The following is a 19,748-nucleotide window of genomic DNA, read 5'->3' on the forward strand; positions in this document are numbered from 1 at the left end:
CACACACCTGTAATCAACCCCAGACCTTTTAACTACTTCATTGATTACAGGTTAACGAGGGAGACACCTTCAGAGTTAATTGCAGCCCTTAGAGTCCCTTGTACGATTACTTTTGGTCCCTTAGAAAAGAGGAGGCTGTGCATTACAGAGCTATGATTCCTAAACCCTTTCTCCGATTTGGATGTGAAAACTCTCATATTGAAGCTGGGAGTGTGCACTTTCAGCCCATATTATATATAATTGTATTTCTGAACATGTTTTGGTAAACAGCTAAAATAACTAAAATAACAAAACTTGTGTCACTGTCCAAATATTTCTGGCCCTGACTGAATATATATATATATATATATATATATATATATATATATATATATATATATATATATATATATATATATATATAGGAAATGAAGAGTTAATTATGGAAGCTCTCACATGGAAAAAGTACAGGATGGTATCATGCTGTCAGTAGTCCCCATTAAGTAGTTTTCTGTACCCGCCAAGTGCTCTCCGATCCCCCAGATTCCATAGTCCAGGTCTTCTGGCATGTGCATGTGTCAGCCTGAGTCAGAGTTGTATCAGTGTAATCCCTTAATCCAAAGGTCTCCAATCTTTCTTGGGGAGATGGCTACAAGCCACATCCTATTAGAAGAAGACCTAGAAGCCTCCTGTGTGCTCCTTTGCCATTTCTAATTCCCCGAGTTCCCCTTTGTACAATAATACTACCCTGAGTGCCCCTTATAAAGTAGTAATAGTGGCCCCTCATAAAGTAATAAACCCACTCCACAAGTGCCCTCATTTAATTTTAGTTAAACCCTTCATACCATCTTATAAAGTAATAGTAGCACTAAGGCGGGCTTTACACACTGCGACATCGCTAGCATCGGCTAGCGATGTCGCGTGCGATAGCACTCGCCCCCGTCGGTGGCACGTGATCGCTGCCGTAGCGAACATTATTGCTACGGCAGCGTCACACGCACATACCTGCTCTGCGACGTCGCTGTGACCGGCGAACCACCTCCTTTCTAAGGGGGCGGTTCGTTCAGCATCACAGCAGCGTCACTGAACCGCCGCCCAATAGAAAAGGAGGGGAGGAGATGAGCGGCCGTAACATGCCGCCCACCTCTTTCCTTCCTCCTTTTCCGATGGACGCAGGTAAGGAGATGTTTGTCGTTGCAGCGGCGTCACAGATATCGATGTGTGCTGCCGCTGGAACAACAAACAAGATCGTTACTGCAGCAGCAATGATAATTGGGAATTGGGGGTGATGTCACCGATAAGCGATTTTTAACATTTTTGCGACGATTCAAAATCGCTCATAGGTGTCACACACAAAGACATCGCTGAAGCCGCCGGATGTGCGTCACAAATTCCATGACCCCAACGAGTATGTCACCGCAGCTTCCGGGCATGAACTGCGCATGCGCAAGTAGCAGTGACGTCACCGCTTTTCCCACGCTGGTGCAGTACCAGCCGCAGCTTCTACTGCGTGTGTGTGGAAAGAGCAGTGACATCACCACTACTTGCGCATGCGCAGTTCGAGCCCGGAAGCTGCGGTGACGTGTATGTCACTTGCACAAGCGCAGTTCGAACTGTGCCGGTGCAACTGGCAGTGTTGCGGTGCATGCTGGAATAGGGTTACAGAAACTGGCAATTATGTATGTAGGTATTGCTCCTTAAATGCTGTATCAAATAGTAATGCCCACACGGCAAGTACTAATGCCCCTATCAGTTAGGAGTCTGACCCCACGTCTACATTATAAACACTCTGATTATTTGCTCCTGCAGATGACGATGTGTCCTGGTCTGTGCCGGTAGCAGGGCTGTATCTCCACGTAACACCGATACATTTTCAACCTCTGGAAGTAAACAATAAAGGTTACTGTTCACTGATTAGCAGCGGAGATCTCCAGCACCATAAAGCAGTGCTAGAGACCGTGCGCTCCATGTTTGTATACCTTACAGGAGCAGTAATCTTCAGCTGCTCTCTCCACAAAGCTTTATGCCTCCGTTAGTAACCATGATCTGCAGATTACACTTGGATCTTTATGTCCTGTTATTTTTTGTTTTTAAGGCTGTCCATGGTTCATGTAAATTCCTGCACTTCTTCACGCGAAGAAAACGGTTTTTGGCGGCCAGCCTGATCAACTTCACCACTCAGCACGTGTCCCTGCGGCTGGTCTGGGTCTTACAAAACATTCCCGAGGTAAAGATGAGATGGGGGAATAGGGTTTAGAGCCGGTATGGTTAGGTCTCATGAAAGTACCCGCTGTTCTTTGCAGAGTCTGAACCGGCCGCAGCTCTACTGACCCAAACTCCACAACCTCCTATATATGCCTATAAAGCGGTCTCAGTCAGCAGCCCATAGGCAGTCCATACATTGTGATCTGTGCTCGGATCGGGAATGTTGGACATGTGAAACCACCTAAAGACCTCCATACACAGACTAATATTGGCTGAACCTGCCAATATTGGCGAGGTCGGCCGACTGTCTGTGTATGGGGGCTCTGATATGTTTGTTCTAGTCACAGCGAGCGCTCCTGTGTTTTTGAGAAGTCTGTAGAAATAAGTGTATCTCAATAAATTATTCTATCATCAAAAAGTTAATTTATTTCAGTAATTCAATACAAAAAGTAAAATGCATATATTATATATAAAGTCATTAGAGAGTGATCTATTTCAAGTGTTTATTTCTGGTAATGTTGATTATGGTTTACAGCCAATAAAAACAAAAGTCATTATCTCAGAAAATTAGAATAATTACCACAAAACAGCTGCAAAGGCTTCGTAAGCATACAAAATGGTCCCTTAGTCTGGTTCAGTAGGCTACACAATCATGGGGAAGACTGCTGACTTGACAGTTATTCACACATTCCACAAGGAGGGTAAGCCACAAAACGTCATTGCTAAAGAAGCTGGCTGTTCACAGAGTGCTGTATCCAAGCATATTAACCCCTTCACGACCGGCCGATTTTTTTTCGCTTTCCGTTTTTTTTTCGCCATTTTTTTTCTGAGACGTAACTTTTTTATTTTTCAGTCAATATGGTCATGTGAGGGCTCATTTTTTGCGGAACGAGCTGTACTTTTAAAAGAAAGCATCAGTTTTACCATATAGTGTACTAGAAAACGGCAAAAAAATTCCAAATGCTGAAAAATTGCAAAAAAGTGCGATAGCACTATGGTTTTTGAGATATTTTATTCACTGTGTTCACTATATGGTAAAACTGATGTGTGGGTGTGATGCCTCAGGTCAGTGCGAGTTCGTAGACACCAAACATGTATAGGTTTACTTTTATATAAAGGGTTAAAACAAAAACGGAAGTTTGTCCGAAAAAAGTGGCGCACATTTTACGCCATATTCCGTGATCCGTAGCGGTCTCATTTTTCAGGATCTATGGCTCAATGACGGCTTATTTTTTGCGTCTCGAGCTGACGTTTTTAACGGTACCATTTTTGCGCAGATGCTACATTTTGATCGCCTCTTATTGCATTTTGCGCAAAAGTTGTGGCGACAAAAAAACATCGTTTTGGTGTTTGGAATTTTTTTGCTGCCAAAAACTGAACGCAGCGATACCAAATGTGTGTATATTTTTTATTTTTTTAACCCTTTAATTTTCAATGGGGCGAATGGGGGGTGATTTGAACTTTTAGGTTTTTTTTTTTTTTTTTAATTTTTTAACCTTTTTTTTTTTTTATTTTACTAGTCCCCTTAGGGGGCTATTGCGATCAGCATTCCGATCGCTCTGCAGTATCTGCTGATCACAGCTACAAGGCTGTAAACAGCAGATACGCTCTTTCTCTTTTGCTGTGCCGCTGGCACAGCGAAAGTGAAACCAAGTCAGGTGTAGTACAGGAGTCATCACATGACCCTGTGCTACCATGACCACTATCGGGAGTCACGTGATCGCGTCACGTGACTTCTGGTATCGGGCGGTAAGTAAAACATTACCACAATCGCGCTTATAATGGCGCTGTCACGTATTGACAGCGCCATATAAGGGGTTAATCGGCACGAGCAGATAATGATTCTGCTCGTGCCTAGCAGGCACACATCTCAGCTGTGAAAATCAGCTGAGATGTGCGCCGATCGCGGCATGCTGCCGCCGGAGGACCGCGGGCAGTAACATTATGACATTTAGGACGTAATTTTACTGCCCGCGGTCGTTAAGGGGTTAATGGAAAGTTGAGTGGAAGGAAAAAGTGTGGTAGAAAAAGGTGCACAAGCAACCAGGCTAACCGCAGCCTTCATTGGATTAAAAAAAAGGCCATTCAAAACTTTGGTGGGAGATTCACAAGGAGTGGACTGCTGCTGGAGTCAGTGCTTCAAGATCCACCACACACAGATGTATCCAGGACATGGGCCATAACTCGCATTCCTTGTGTCAAGCCACTCATGACCAATAGACAACGCCAGAAGTGTCTTACCTGGGCCAAGGAGAAAAAGAACCGGACTGTTGCTCAGTGGTTCAAGGTGTTATTTATTTGAAATTCAATGTCTCAGAGTCTGGAGGAAGATTGGAGAGGCCACAATCCAAGCTGCTTGAGGTCTAGTGTGAAGTTTCCACAATCAGTGATGGTTTGGGTGGCCATGTCATCTGCTGGTGTAGGTCCACTGTGTTTTATCAAGACCAAAGTCAGCGCAGCCGTCTACCAGGAAATTTTAGAGCACTTCATGTTTCCCTCTGCCGACAAGCTTTTTGCAGATGGAAATTTCATTTTCCAGCAGAACTTGGCACCTGTCCACACTGCCAAAAGTAACAATACCTGGTTTACTAACATCAGTATCACTGTGCTTGATTGGCCAGCAAACTCGCCTGACCTAAACCCCATAGATAGTCTACGGGGTATTGTCAAAAGGAAGATGAGAGACACCAAACCCAACAATGCAGACGAGCTGAAGGCTGCTATCAAAGCAACATGGGCTTCCATAACACCTCAGCAGGGCCACAGGCTGATCACCTCCATGCCACGCCGCAGGACGTATGTGTGTATGTGGTATATATATAATATACCCCTCACCATCACGACCTCTACTATTCAGTGGATTTATTGTCTTTGATCTCCACTAGGGGGGGTTTAGAGCCCTGCTGTATACTTGATTGATGAGGTCAGTGAGAGATGTATAATTCTCTATGCGATGTGCTCCCCCTAGTGGTGGCTGCTTGTATAATATAATGGTGAGATTATTTTTTGTTGCGGTTTAGCACTGTTTAATTGATTTGTGTCTTCTTTCAACTTCTTTTAGGTTCGCCAAGCAGCAGAAGAGGACAATTGTTGTTTTGGTACCATTGACACATGGCTCCTGTATAAACTAACTAATGGTAAGTGCTGTCTAAATCTAACGTATGTGGGGCTCAACCTGTGGTGACCGAAACACCAAATAGTCTCTTTACAATAGTAACTTGTTTAAAAGCTTTTTTTACACAACTACTGCTAAGATTTCAATCGCATTTTATGAATTATTGAAGGGGTTTTCCACTACCTGATACTGGTCACCATTTCTAAGGGGTACTGCAGATCGGCTATAATGCAAAAGTGCAAGAACTGATCTGCAGTACTCTGAGCCGCAAAGAGTGTAACAGAGGGAGCGTTCTGCCCCCTATACTGCCTACATCCATGTGCTGTCACCGGCTAATCACTGGTGATGTAGAGTGTCAGCCCCCTATGGTCTGATATTGCTGATCTATCACAAGTATAGGTCCTCACTATTGGTCTCGTGGAAAACCCCCTTAAACCTATAAACCAGTGGGATTAGATGGTTGCTGTGAATGGTGGGTCCTGTGTTATCTCTCTGTTATATAGGTAAAATAAGGTTTATGGCACACTTAGAATTCTGGGTGCTCAAGAAAGGTTCAAACCCGTCATTAGATACAAGAGAACCTGGCACAGGAGGGGGCCTTCCTGCGTGTAAGACGCTCTACTATACCATCACATTTATACAGGCCATCAATCTGATTTATCTATAGATCTCACGGTTATTGTGACAGTATCATCATCTTAAAGGCATATCCCTACACAAGAATCTATTGTGGCTGATGAAGACCCAAATATAGGGGTCGAAACGTTACATTTTACTGTTTGTTTTTTTGCTGTCTGTATAATTAACTTGTCATATTCAATTTTGGTGTGCCAAGTTCTCTTGTATGTTATATAGGTGTTGCTTATATCCTCATAATCCTGCCTGTCACGATAATGTAATGACTGCTTGAAAGTCATCTTTGTAAAATTGGACGTTTCAGTAATTGAGAGGATCAATGTCCAAAGTGAAAGCTGCAAGATTGCTGGATTATTTTAAAATATAGAAAGTGATGTCGGAAAGTTAATTGAAAAAAAAAAAAGTTTACCCCCCACAAAAACATTTTTTGATGATACATTCCCCTTTAAATGTAATCTGTAACCAGGTTTTTGCTATTTAACCTGTGAGTAGTTTAATTTAGAGCCAGAGACCCTGATTTCAGCGATGTGTCACTTATTGGTCTGCTTGCTGTGGTTTAAATAAACACACAGGAGATTACCACTAGAGGCCTAGTGAACTTGCTGTAATGTAGTTGTTCATATTCATGATCTTTGTATAATCTCTCCCCCACGAATGATTGGCAGTTTTCTGCCTATGCACAGTGTACACAGAAAGCTGCCAATCAGCAGTGGGCACAGGGTTATACGGAGCTCAGCATTCAGAAAGCTGGTAAATCTGCAGCAGAAAGATGTAATTTAATCAAAACTACAGCAAGTAGCCCAGTAAGTGACGCCACTAGAATCAGGGTCTCTGTCTTGATGCTGCTTACAGACCCTTTTAAGCCAATACTATTAAAGAAACCTCTGGTGAGGTGACGTTTTGTGTCTGCTATAGATGAGTGAGCCTTGCAAAGACGGGCACAAAAAGTACAATTTTACAAAAAAAAGCCATGCTATTCATTGTGTTATTACATTGTTTTTATGCAGATTTATATAAAAGTTAAATTTTAGAGCATTCTGCCATTTTCTCTAGTTCTGTGATATTTGGACTGATCTATTGAGCGTCTGATCATATTATTAAGCCTATTTTTCTGTTACTTTCGTAACTTTATAGCTTACAAATTTGTGTCTACAATAAAGATAGTGCCTTTTTCTCCAGAAAACACAAGGCCTCACCCAACGGTCATAGTCCTAAAAGGGGACGGAGTCCTAAAGGCCAAAACGGTTTGTGGTGAAATGCGCTTTTCTTCTATTTCAGGCTCTGTACATGCAACAGACTTCTCAAATGCCAGTGGCACTGGAGTTTTTGATCCTTACCTGGTAAGTAACCACAAAACATGGATGTATTACGTGAAAGAAACAGACGCGCTAGCACATAGGGCACCGCCTGGAGCTATGTGGGGGTTGCAGGTCACAGTGATGCACTAACCTGGTGTAGTTGTGCGGAGTCTATAACGATCTTGACTTGCTCTGATAATTTGGACAGCTTCAGCTGCCGGCTCCATCCCAAAACTGCTATAAGCGCATCCAGTAGTTTTTATATGGACCGCTTCCTCAGTACAAATACCATCAGGTTGAATTGGAAGACGAGATGGTGGCTGTCAGGCGGTACCAGGTTCTGTATGGACACACTTGCTAAATCGATAAAATACAAATTTGTTTAGTGAAATGTACAACCACAAAGCATTTCAGAACCAAGCCTACTGCTTCAATAGGTGACACATGAAAATGCTGTTTGACTGTTGTAGGGGGACATGGTTAGTGCTCAACAAAAGCCCACTTAAATCAAAATGTATGAATCACCTGATGCAGTAGGGCCACCTCTGAAAGGCGTTGTGGTTGTACATATTGGTGAACGACTTTGTACCATATCGACTGAGCAAGTGTTTGTACAACATCCGGTATCACCTTACTTCCACCATCCCATCTTCCTGTACAGACACACAACATGGCTGAAGAGCTCACTTTGCAATGTTTAGGAAATGTGGGAGATATATAGAAACTGGCACAAAGGAAAGTTGTCCATGGCAATCGGGTCACTGCTTTGATTTATTAAAGGACCTCTGAAAAGTAAATGCTGGAATCTAGTTGCCATACGTAATTACTGTGTGGATAATTCCAGCGTGTGCTGAAAGACTGACTGCTGCCCACACCAGTGACCTCTGTGCTGCCTCTTCTGGAAGTCATGGAGGATAAAGACTTAGAGGGTTAGGAACCTTAAAGGGAACCTGTCAGCAGAAATTTCGCCCAAAACCAAAAAGATTCCCCCTCGTCAGCTCCTGGGCTGCATTCTAGAAAGGTCCCTGTTATTATTGTGCCCCATGTGAGACCAAAATAAAGACTTTATAAAGTGGTACCTTTTTGTATTCAGATACTGTAAATGTGACACGGGGGCGGGCTCTCTGGCGTCCGTTATGCTGCCTCCTGGTCCTGTATGCCGCCCCCATCACTCCTTTCCATAGCTGATGCACCGCCCACTGCTCCAACCATCCCCGCGCATGCCCAGTGCCAGTCTCACGGGACTGAGCAGTGTGACCGCTGGTGACATGTGCGCAGGCAAGTGATTATGGGTGGGGCTGTGATTGTTATCAGCAAGTACCCGCCCATAATCTCGTGAGCGCGCAAACCTCACCAGCGGTCAGACTGTGCTCAGGGTAGTGCTAGACTGTATGGGCTGCTTCCAGGGATGACGTCCCTTTTGTCACGTGATAGGGGTGTGTTCAAAATACTATCACGCGACAAAAGGGACGTCATCCCTGGAAGCAGCCCATACAGTCTAGCATCTACCCTGAGCACAGTGTGACCGCTGGTGAGGTTTGCACGCTCACGAGATTATGGGCGGGTACTTGCTGATAACAATCACAGCCCCGCCCATAATCACTTGCCTGCGCACACGTCACCAGCGGTCACACTACTCCGTCCCGTGAGACTGGCACTGGGCATGCGCGGGGATGGCTGGAGCAGTGGGCGGTGCATCAGCTATGGAAAGGAGCGATGGGGGCGGCATACAGGACCAGGAGGCAGAATAACGGACGGCAGAAAGCCCGCCCCCGTGTCACATTTATAGTATCTGAATACAAAAAGGTACCACTTTATAACGTCTTTATTTTGGTCTCACAGGGGGCACAATAATAACAGGGACCTTTCTAGAATGCAGCCCAGGAGCTGCAGAGGGGGAATCTTTTGGGTTTTGGGCGAAATTTCTGCTGACAGGTTCCCTTTAAAGGTTAAAGATTTGTTCACTATAAGCTGCAGCCGCCACCAGTGAGCCCTTATATAATGAGGAGGTTGCCCACGAGTCCTCCAGGAGCTCGACGCCAGAAAACAGCTCCGCAGAGGACATTGCACAACCGGGCACTGCTGGACAAGAGGAGGAGCAGCTCACCCAAGGGTCCTCAACGAGCCAGATGCCAGCCCTCCGCTCTGCAATGGACAGTGAATCACCAGGCTCCGCAGCGGGCCGCAGATCACCACGTGCCATTCCACCGAGCCTGGGAGGCTCGGATAGCCTTCTTCAAATGGCTATGGCCCTTCTCCAGGCTGGAGACCAGGAGGGCTACAAGGGACTCCTGGCAGAGCACAGGGCAGAGCGGCAGGCAGCGCGTGATGCTGAGGCTGCGGAGCGGCAAGCAGTGCGTGAGGCTGCGGAGCGGCAAGCAGCGCGTGAAGAGCGAGAGCGACAGGCAGAGCGTGACTACCAGCTGCAGCTAGCTCAGCTCCGGCCCTCATCAGCCACACGTGACCTTCAAGACACCAAACTTCCAAAGGTCCGTGTTGAGGACTTCCCAGTGCTGGAGAAGGATGGAGACTTGGACTCTTTCTTGACTGCTTTTGAACGGACTTGCTTGCAGCACCATCTGGACAAGGACCAGTGGGCCAAATACCTGACCCCCCGTTTAAGGGGTAAGGCCCTGGATGTCCTTGGGGACTTGCCTGCTGAGGCAGATCAGGGCTACGACACCATCAAGCGGGCCCTGATCCAACAGTACAACCTCACTCCAGAGTCCTACCGCAAGAAGTTCCGGAGCCTACAGAAGGGACCAAAGGACTCCTGGGCTGACCACAGGCGGGCACTTGCCCGAGCTGCCGACCACTGGACCCAAGGCCTGCAGCTTTCCACCGGACCGGAGATCCTGGACTTGTTCATCACGGAGCAACTCTTGTGGAACTGCCCTGAGGATCTCCGCCAGTTCATCCGAGACCAGAAGCCAAAGGGGTCCACGGCTACAGCTGCCCTTGCCGATGACTACACCAACAACCGGGCCCCTGAGGCCAGGAGAGCGGCCACCAGCAGCACCTGGAGAGGGGGTAAGATGAATTCTGCGACTGCCCCACCTGCCCCTAGACTGCAGGGGGTGTCCCCCTCAACTCCCCTCTCCAGGCCCGTGGCGGAACCCAGACGGTGCCACCAGTGCAACCTACCTGGACACTTCAAGGCCATGTGCCCTCAGCGTCCCAAGGCCCCGGCTCCGTCCCCGTCCCAAGGGCCGCCCAAGGTGTATTGTGTGGGTGGGGGTGGTGGTAGGTCCCTGGACAGCTTCCAACCTGTCACCGTCGGCCAGTCTGTGACCATAGGACTGCGAGACAGCGCCTCGGAGGTGACTCTGGTGCGGCCTGAGATGGTGTCCCCCCAAGACTTGATCCCTGGAAAAACCCTCGCTGTCTCCGGGATTGGAGGCATTGACCCGGCGCTGCCTGTTGCTGACATTTATGTGGACTGGGGCGCAGGGCGAGGGGTGAGGGAGGTGGGGGTAACTGATCGGATCCCTGCAAACGTGCTACTTGGGACAGATTTGGGGCAAATAACCTCCCAGTTTGGCCCCGCCCCAAAGGCTGAACCTTCAGCCAGTGCTGACGTGCCTCCGGACAATGTTAATGTGTTATCTATGAATGATGTAAGGGAGGAGGGAGTGAACTCTGATATTTCTGCTTGCATAGACACCATAGACACACACTCAGCTGCAGCTGTGACAGGGGAGGGGGTCAGAGAAAGGTGTGACCATGCCTCTACAAGTAAGCAGCCAGTGAGCTGGGATCTGTTGCCCTCTGCAGGGATAAGCAGAGAGCAGGGTGCTGCAGGGGGAGGACCAGTGTGTGGGGTGGGGGCTACCACAGCAAATGTGGGGTCCCCAGAGATTTCACAGCGGGGTTCTGTTGCTGCAGAGGGGGAACAGGCAGGTGAGATTGGGGCCGGTCCAGGAGCGGAAGTGCTCCCAGGTAAGATCTCGGTGCAGGGTTCCCCCACAACCGGGGTGTCAGGAAGCCAGGTAGGTCTGCCTGAACCGGCGACTTGGTCAGGAACGGAGGAGGAGCAGGCACGACCCACGGTCGCAGCGGCTGTGGCCGCTGTCACCCGCAGTGGGAGTGCTGGAAGCCAAGGGGCCTCCCGGAGGTCCGATAGCTCTTCCCCTTCTGACCAAGTGGCAGCCGAGTCAGGTGGAGGCCAGGACACAGGTCCCGGGGTACTGACCGAAGATGTGACAGTCTCGTCGATTCTGGCCACATCTGGTCAGGGGTTTCAGGCAGCGTTAGAAGCTGACGACAGCCTGAAAGCTCTAAAGGAGCAGGCGGCACAGCCTCCCTCGGACTCGGACCCGGAGCGAGTGGTCTGGGACCAAGGACGGCTGTACCGGGCCACGGTCCAGCAGGGTTCACCGGAGGCGTGGCCCAGGGACCGACAGTTGGTGGTACCCTATCCGTTCCGGACGGAGTTGTTGCGGATCGCACATGAGATTCCGATGGCCGGACACCTAGGGATCGCTAAGACCAAGGCCAGGTTAAACCAGCATTTCTACTGGCCAAAAATGGGGGCCGATGTGGCTGCCTACTGCCGTTCGTGTGAAACCTGTCAGAGAGTGGGGAAGGCGGGGCCACACCCCAAAGCCCCACTAGTATCTCTGCCAATCATCGATGAGCCTTTCAGGAGGGTGGCTGTGGATCTGGTCGGCCCGCTGGCCATCCCCAGCAGCTCCGGGAAACGCTTCATACTGACGGTAGTTGACTATGCCACCCGGTACCCAGAAGCAGTGGCCTTGTCGTCCATTCGGGCTGACAAGGTGGCCACCGCATTGCTGGAGATTTTCTCCCGAGTGGGTTTTCCCCAGGAAATGCTCACTGACCGGGGGACCCAATTCATGTCCCAGCTGATGGAGACCCTCTGTAAGCAAGTCCAGGTGCGACATCTGGTGGCCAGCCCGTACCATCCACAGACTAATGGCCTGTGCGAGCGGTTCAATGGCACCTTAAAGCAGATGCTTAAGATGTTGGTCGACTCCCATGGGCGTGACTGGGAGCGGTATCTCCCACACCTGTTATTTGCTTACCGGGAGGTTCCACAGGCCTCAACAGGATTCTCACCGTTTGAGCTCCTGTACGGGCGACGTGTGCGGGGCCCCCTGGCTCTGGTGAAAGAGGCTTGGGAAGGGGATTTGGCCACCCCTGGAGTGTCGGTCATCGAGTATGTCATGCGCTTCCGGGACAAAATGCAGGCCTTGACGCAACTGGTACACGACAATATGGCTCAAGCCCAGGCCGATCAGAAGCGTTGGTACGACCAGAACGCTTGTGAGAGGACCTACCAAGTGGGTCAAAAGGTGTGGGTACTGGTCCCCGTACCACAGGACAAGCTTCAGGCAGCCTGGGAAGGCCCATACCTCGTGTACCAGCAGCTCAACCCTGTAACGTACCTGGTCACCCTGGACCCCGCCCGTGGAAGGCGAAAGCCCTTCCATGTGAACATGATGAAGGCACATCATGAGCGGGAGGCATGTGCGCTCCCCGTGTGCAACCTGCCCGAGGAGGGAGAAGCGGAAACCCTCTTGGATATGCTAGCCCAGGTTAGGGCAGGCGGATCCATTGAGGATGTGGAGGTTGGCCACCAGCTCTTGGAGGACCAACGGTCCCAGCTGTGGGCCACCCTCCTCCCCTTCCGGGGGTTGTTTACCAACCAGCCCGGAAGGACTGACTTGGCTGTCCATCACGTGGACACTGGGGATCATCCCCCGATCCGGCGTTCAGCATATCGGGTCTCCCTGGAGGTGCAGCAACACATGCGCCAGGAGATTGACGAGATGCTGAAGCTGGGGGTGATCCAGGCATCCAACAGCGCTTGGGCCTCGCCTGTAGTCCTCGTCCCTAAGAAGGACCGAACCACTCGGTTCTGCGTGGACTACAGGGGGCTCAATGCTGTCACGGTCGCCGATGCGTACCCAATGCCACGCATCGATGACCTGCTCGATCAGTTGGCCGGGGCTCAGTACCTGACCATCATGGATCTGAGCCGGGGATATTGGCAGATCCCCCTGACTCGCAAGGCCAGGGAACGCTCTGCCTTTATTACCCCATTTGGACTGTACGAGTCCACGGTGATGCCATTCGGGATGAGGAATGCCCCTGCCACTTTCCAGCGGATGGTCAACACCCTGCTCAAGGGACTTGAAGGGTACGCGGCCGCGTACCTGGATGACATTGCCGTCTTCAGTCCCACCTGGGAGGACCACCTAGAGCATCTAGCACAGGTGCTCAGGCGGATCCACCGGGCAGGTTTGACCATCAAGCCGGGAAAGTGTCAGCTGGCCATGAGCGAGGTCCAGTACCTCGGTCACCGGGTAGGTGGGGGAACGCTGAAGCCCGAGCCTGAGAAAGTGGAGGCCATCGCATCCTGGCCCACCCCCAGGACCAAGAAGCAGGTGATGTCCTTCTTGGGGACCGCTGGGTACTATAGGAGGTTTGTTCCATGCTATAGTAGCCTGGCAAAGCCCTTGACGGACCTCACCAAGAAGAAGCTGCCCTCTGCAGTCGATTGGACAGTGGACTGCGAGACAGCCTTCCGGGCCCTAAAGGACGCCCTGTCCAGCCCGCCCGTGCTACAGGCAGCCGACTTCACGCGGCCGTTTGTAGTACAGACCGACGCCAGTGACTTCGGCCTCGGTGCGGTGCTCAGCCAGGTGGACTCTGCGAGCCAAGAGCACCCAGTCTTGTACCTGAGCAGGAAGCTGTTACCAAGGGAAGTGGCCTATTCTACAATGGAGAAGGAGTGCCTGGCCATAGTGTGGGCCCTGCAGCGTCTGCAACCCTATCTATACGGGCGCCACTTCATCGTGGAGACGGACCACAATCCCCTCAGCTGGTTGCACACCGTCTCTGGGACGAATGGGCGATTGTTGCGATGGAGCCTTGCGCTCCAGCAATACGACTTCACCATTCGCCACAAAAGGGGCCGTGACCACGGTAACGCAGACGGGCTGTCCCGACAAGGAGAGGTCGCGGACGGGCGCACGGGGGAACACCGGAGTGTGCTGCCCCCTAGCGCCCTCAAAAGGGGGGAGGTGTGAGGTAAATCCTGGGATATGCAGAGGAATTATGACTAGAAGTCATAATTGCTCTCATCACTCCCTGGCAGTGCCCCCCCCCTCCCTTCTTGTTCTCAAATGTCCAGCATCTGTGAAGGTGTCACATCCCACTTACACCTCCAACAGCCATCTCCTCTGATATGGAGATGAGATGATGTGAGGACAATGGACCCAGGATGACTCCCTGCCGTCACCCTGTAACAAGAGTTGTATCTCATTAGCAAGGCTTGGAAGTAGCCAGACAGAACGACTCCAGTAAAAAATGGTTCATATCTCGCAAGCCATATTTCCGATAAATATGGCAACCATAAAAATGGTGTTTGCGCAGGCGGACGATGCTGGCACACCTTTTTTATGGAAGGGGGAGCTTGGGAAATACCCCAGGCGTGATATCAGCCATATGGGAACTCGTAGACAGGTCATGAGTCCCCTCGTTCTGTAGCTAAATTCATAACTGTCACAATGAGAGCATTGGCGTCTGCCTACGACGCTCCCAGGCAAAGTTATGGCCAATATCCCCTTTGCTGGATAATTCTGATCCATGCAGGGGGAGTGGCAGTGCTTCCCTGTGAGGTCACTAAGGTAGGAGGGGACCTGGATTTGGCCAGGTTGATAACCCTACTTCGGCCATTTTCCAGTGTTCTTCTGCTCGGGGGCCTGGTTGGGAAACATCTGTGGGAAGAATCCTAGAAACCTGGTCTACAGCGCCCCCCTGTGGCCAGACACACAAGGTAACTGATGTAATTGTATACCTGTTTGTAACCCATGCTTTATCTGTAACTGTACTCTGACATATGTATATTCTGTAGATTCCCTATTGTATATATTGTAGTTCTAGTGTGCTTTAGGCTGATTAAATTATATAATTAATCTTGGGCTGTTCTGTTATCTCGATCTTGAATCCCACGTCTGTGTGTTCGGCTAATAGTTACCGTGAAGCGGTTGGTGGCAGCGAATTGTGCCAAGGATTATTGTGGGGAGGCCAGTGAGATTCGGGGGATTTTATATATTCCGCCCGCGGAGGTCGGGGGAATATATACCTTACTCTCACCGGGGACCCTTCAATAATCGGCATAAGTAGTATAGCGGCCTCCTTGCTTATGGTCGGGCAATTCCATAATTGGCCTGACTATAAGAGGGGCGCTAGAGAGCGCGTCACGTGCTCTGTCTGTCGGTCGGGAGGTATAAAGGAGGGGTGACCCCCACTTGTTACCCCCCGATTGTGACGTACTGGTAGCCAGCGCGGGGGATTTCTGAGTGACCCCCCCGGTGGTTCGTGACAACATCATTCTAGGACATTGTATATAAGAGCCCAGGCAGCTCTGTATAACATAAAAATCACTTTTAAAATACTCACTTGAGGGGCGGTCTGGTCCGATGGGTGTCGCTGCTCTCCGGTCGGGCGCCTCCTCTCTGCTGCAATCTTCGTACGCCCAGTATGGATGATGTGTGCTACATCATCCACACAGGACGGCATTGCGGTCCTGCGCAGGGACACTTTGATCTGCCCTGAGCAAAGTACTGTAACACACAGGCACGAGGAAAGGTTAAAGACCGCCTGCACATGCGCACTACAGTACTCTGATCTGCCCGCAGCAGGACAGATCAAAGTGCGCCTGTGCAGGACCTCAATGCTGGCCAGTGTGGATGACGTAGGACGTGTGATGCACACTGACCTAAGAAGGACGGCAATCGACACAGGGAGGAGGCACCAGACCATAGCACAGCGACACCCATCGGACTGGACCGCCCCTTAGGTGAGTATTATAAAAGTGTCTTTTACGTTGTACAGAGTAGCCTGGACCCTTATATAAAAGAATGCTGTATATAAGAGCCCGCTAGTGGTGTCCGTGGCTTATAGGGGCAAATCTGGTGATAGGTTCCCTTTTAAGAGTAAATGGGAATGAAAACATTGTAGCACATAACACTCATCTTTTTCCGTAATGCTGTAAGTCATTGTACCACATCAGCCATTCATGACGGAAATTGAAATACCCATGTACATAAACCATATGCTATATCAGCAGCCATTGATTGGCAATTATTTTGTGTGCACACACAGATACTTGCATTTTTGTGACGTCTTTTTTTGGAAAAGTGGTCACATGAAGTGCAGCCACATTGGTTATCCTTCTTTCCTCAGGCGGTCTCGTACATTTGTTAAGAGTTCATTGGGAATGTTGACTGCCAGATCTGTAGCATCAAGGGCGCAGCTTTCACCGTTCTGGCGCTATTAACCCAATGGATTCTGTTGGGTTCCAGTGAGATTTTAGCCAATTTGACAGACAAAAAAAAAATGCAGGGAGTATTATTTTATTTTTTTTTTTCTGTCATTTTGTTACAAAATCTGTCACAAATTTGTCACAAATTCTGCCATTCCATGAAATACACCCAAAACAGAAACCCGATTAACAACATAGGTGAGCGGGGTCAGTCTGGAGGCCATAGTGCACATTGTGTGGCAGATCCGTCCTTAGCATTGAATCCATTATTTTTTCCAATATGGATAGCAGACCCCATAATGTGGATGTAAGCCCCGACTAATCATACTCGCCAATGATAGAGACCTCTTCTGACGTACACTGCGTTGTGTACACAACCTACACCTTATGCCTGGAGAACGTGCTATATACCAGTATTGTTCAGTCTGCGCTTTGGGCACATAAAAGGAATTTGTTTTGGGTTTTTTTGCCTCCAGTAGGATCATCCTGGACGTTAGACACAATTTATCAGACTGATAAGATGGTGCTGCAATATTTCTCTGTTTTCTGTTCTAGATGAGCTGGAGCTCGTTCCTGTGCTCGCTGCTTTCTATTCCTCTGTCTATATTTCCTCCTGTGGAGAATACCAGGTAGGGTTCCTCAGGTTTCCTCCAGTTACTCCTCCTCCATTGTGTATATGAAGTATGGCCCTAACTCTCTTTTCTCACCTCTTTAGTCACAACTTTGGAGAAGTAGATCCCAGCATTTTCGGAGCTCCAATACCAATTCGTGCATTGGTGAGGGAACCCAAACGTATTGACACAAAAGCAACAAATTCCAAGAGATAAAACCATGTTCCTGTGGATGGATAACTTTACCACTCACATTTATCATCACTTAGAGGACCAACCACTAGGATTTTCATTTATAAACTAAAGCCAGTGCTATACTGGTGCCATGATGCTGATTCTATTCATACCTCTACTTGTGAGATTGGGTATATACCGTATTTTTCGCTTTATAAGACGCACCGGAATATAAGACGCACCCCAAACTTAGACATAAAAAAAGGTAAAAAAAAAGAAAAATGGGGTCCGTCTTATACTCCGGTGTTCTCTTACCGGAGGGGGGCAGCAGTGGTGGTGAAGCGGGGTCACAGGAGGCACGTCACAGGAGGCACAGGTTGTGCTGGCAGGCGCGGCAGGTCAGTGGCAGCGGGGTCCGTGGTTGCAGGTGCCGTGGCGTCCGTGGTTGCAGGCGCGGTGGCGTCCGCGGTGGCAGGGTCCGTGGTGGCGGCAGCAGCCGTGGCGGGTGAGCCGTGCAGCAGGCCGGTGCAGTGAGTGTCCGCGGTCCCGGTTCAGTGGTGGCAGCGGCGGCGGCGACTGCTCAGTGGTGGCAGGGACTGCTCAGTGGTGGAGTGTGTCCGCAGTCCCGGTTCAGTGGTGGGAGTGGCGGCGACGGCTCAGTGGTGGGAGTGGCGGCGACGGCTCAGTGGTGGGAGTGGCGGAGACGGCTCAGTGGTGGGAGCGGCGGCGACTGCTCAGTGGTGGCAGCGGCAGGGACTGCTCAGTGGTGGAGTGTGTCCGCGGTCCCGATTCAAGTAATGGCGCCCGGAGCGACGCATGTGCAGATGGAGCTCTCATCCAAGGGCTCCACCTGCGCATGCGCTGACTCCCGGAGCAGCGCGTGCGCAGATGGAGCTCTCATCCAAGAGCTCCACCGGCGCCATCATTTGAAAGTGGGACCGCGGACAACTGGTAAGCTGCACAGCCGCCCGCCCCGCATGCACAGAGTGGCAGCCAGCAGGCTGCCCGCCCACCCTGCGTACAAGCCGCCGGGTACCTGTGCTTGCGTGCGGTGGCAGCCATGGGTACCCGTCTGCCACCGCATGCAAGCACAGGTACCCGGCTGCTGACCCCACACAGCACCCGCTGCCGCCCGCACACAGCCACGGGTACCGGGCTGCCGCTGCACGCAAGTACAGGTACCCGGCCGCTTGCATGCAGCCACAGGCACCCGGCCGCCAGATTGCCTCAGACAGGACCCCCCCCCCCCGGTACCGCTTTATAAGACGCACCCCCCATTTTCCTCCCAAAATTTGGGGAGGAAAAGTGCGTCTTATAAAGCGAAAAATACGGTACTTTCTGAAATACAGGCAAGTAAAGTTTTTGAAGTGCACTGTTATTTGATGATACTTGCATCAGAATATGTAATGGGTGGGTTGGCTTTTGCTAGTTATTCCCGCCCCTGAGTGCCTGCCTGTCCTTCCTCCCCTGTCTCTGTTATTACAGGGGAGGAAGGACAGGTAGCAGACTGGGGCGGGAATAACTAGCAAAACCCAACCCACCTATTACATATTCCATTGCACCTGTCATGAAATACCAGTGCATTTCGCAAACTTTACTTGCCTGTGTTTGAGGCCCCCTTCACACGTCCGTGATACACGTGCGTGTTTGGTCCGTTTCCGTATATACCGGAGACACGGCCAAACGTGCACCAATGTTAATCTATGATTGTGGTCACACGTCCGTTATTTCATTATGTCCGTGTGTGCGTGTCCGTGATCCGTATGTGTTTGCGTTTGGCACGGATGCATGTCCGTTATCTGCACGGAGCACGCACACGTGGACACAATGAAAGTCTATGGGTATGTGCACACACGTTAGTAAACACGTATGCATCTACCTATAGTCCGTGTCCGTTTGGTGTTTTTATTTCTAGTGATGTCGGCTATTCTTTCTATTTCTGTGTATGTCGGTCAATCTCCCTGAGTCCGTCGGTCAGTCTCTCTGTCTCTCTGTCGGTTTCTCTGTCTGTCTGTCCCTCTCTCACAGTCTGTCGGTCAGTTTCCCCCCCTCTCTCATACTTACCGTTCCCCGATCTCCGGCGCAGCGCTGCACGGCATTCACACTGCTGCGGCGGCTTTTACTATTTTGAAAAAGCCGGCCGCCCATTAAACAATCTCGTATTCCCTGCTTTCCCCGCCCACCGGCGCCTATGATTGGTTACAGTGAGACACGCCCCCACGCTGAGTGACAGGTGTCACACTGCACCCAATCACAGCAGCCGGTGGGCGTGTCTATACTGTGCAGTAAAATAAATAAATAATTAAAAAAAAACGGCGTGCGGTTCCCCCCAATTTAAAAGCCAGCCAGATAAAGCCATACGGCTGAAGGCTGGTATTCTCAGGATGGGGAGCTCCACGTTATGGGGAGCCCCCCACCCTAACAATATCAGTCAG

The 19,748-nt window shown here is 50.1% G+C and overlaps 2 protein-coding genes across 3 annotated transcripts in view; one reads left to right on the forward strand and one right to left on the reverse strand.

Moving 5' to 3' along the window:
• The window catches only part of RNF168 (ring finger protein 168), a 222,749-nt gene that overhangs the window by 151,961 nt on the left and 51,040 nt on the right, over positions 1-19,748 (reverse strand). The window lies entirely within an intron of this gene.
• GK5 (glycerol kinase 5) overlaps positions 1-19,748 on the forward strand; it is a 107,472-nt gene that overhangs the window by 62,446 nt on the left and 25,278 nt on the right. For both annotated transcript variants that reach the window (XM_075340966.1, XM_075340967.1), the window contains exons 5-9: positions 2,075-2,206; positions 5,246-5,321; positions 7,214-7,275; positions 17,084-17,157; positions 17,244-17,304. In XM_075340966.1, coding sequence (XP_075197081.1) covers positions 2,075-2,206; positions 5,246-5,321; positions 7,214-7,275; positions 17,084-17,157; positions 17,244-17,304 — 405 coding nt within the window. The remainder of the gene's footprint in view (positions 1-2,074; positions 2,207-5,245; positions 5,322-7,213; positions 7,276-17,083; positions 17,158-17,243; positions 17,305-19,748) is intronic.

The sequence above is a fragment of the Anomaloglossus baeobatrachus genome, chromosome 3, assembly GCF_048569485.1.
Source record: "Anomaloglossus baeobatrachus isolate aAnoBae1 chromosome 3, aAnoBae1.hap1, whole genome shotgun sequence".
NCBI classification, from domain to species: domain Eukaryota; kingdom Metazoa; phylum Chordata; class Amphibia; order Anura; family Aromobatidae; genus Anomaloglossus; species Anomaloglossus baeobatrachus.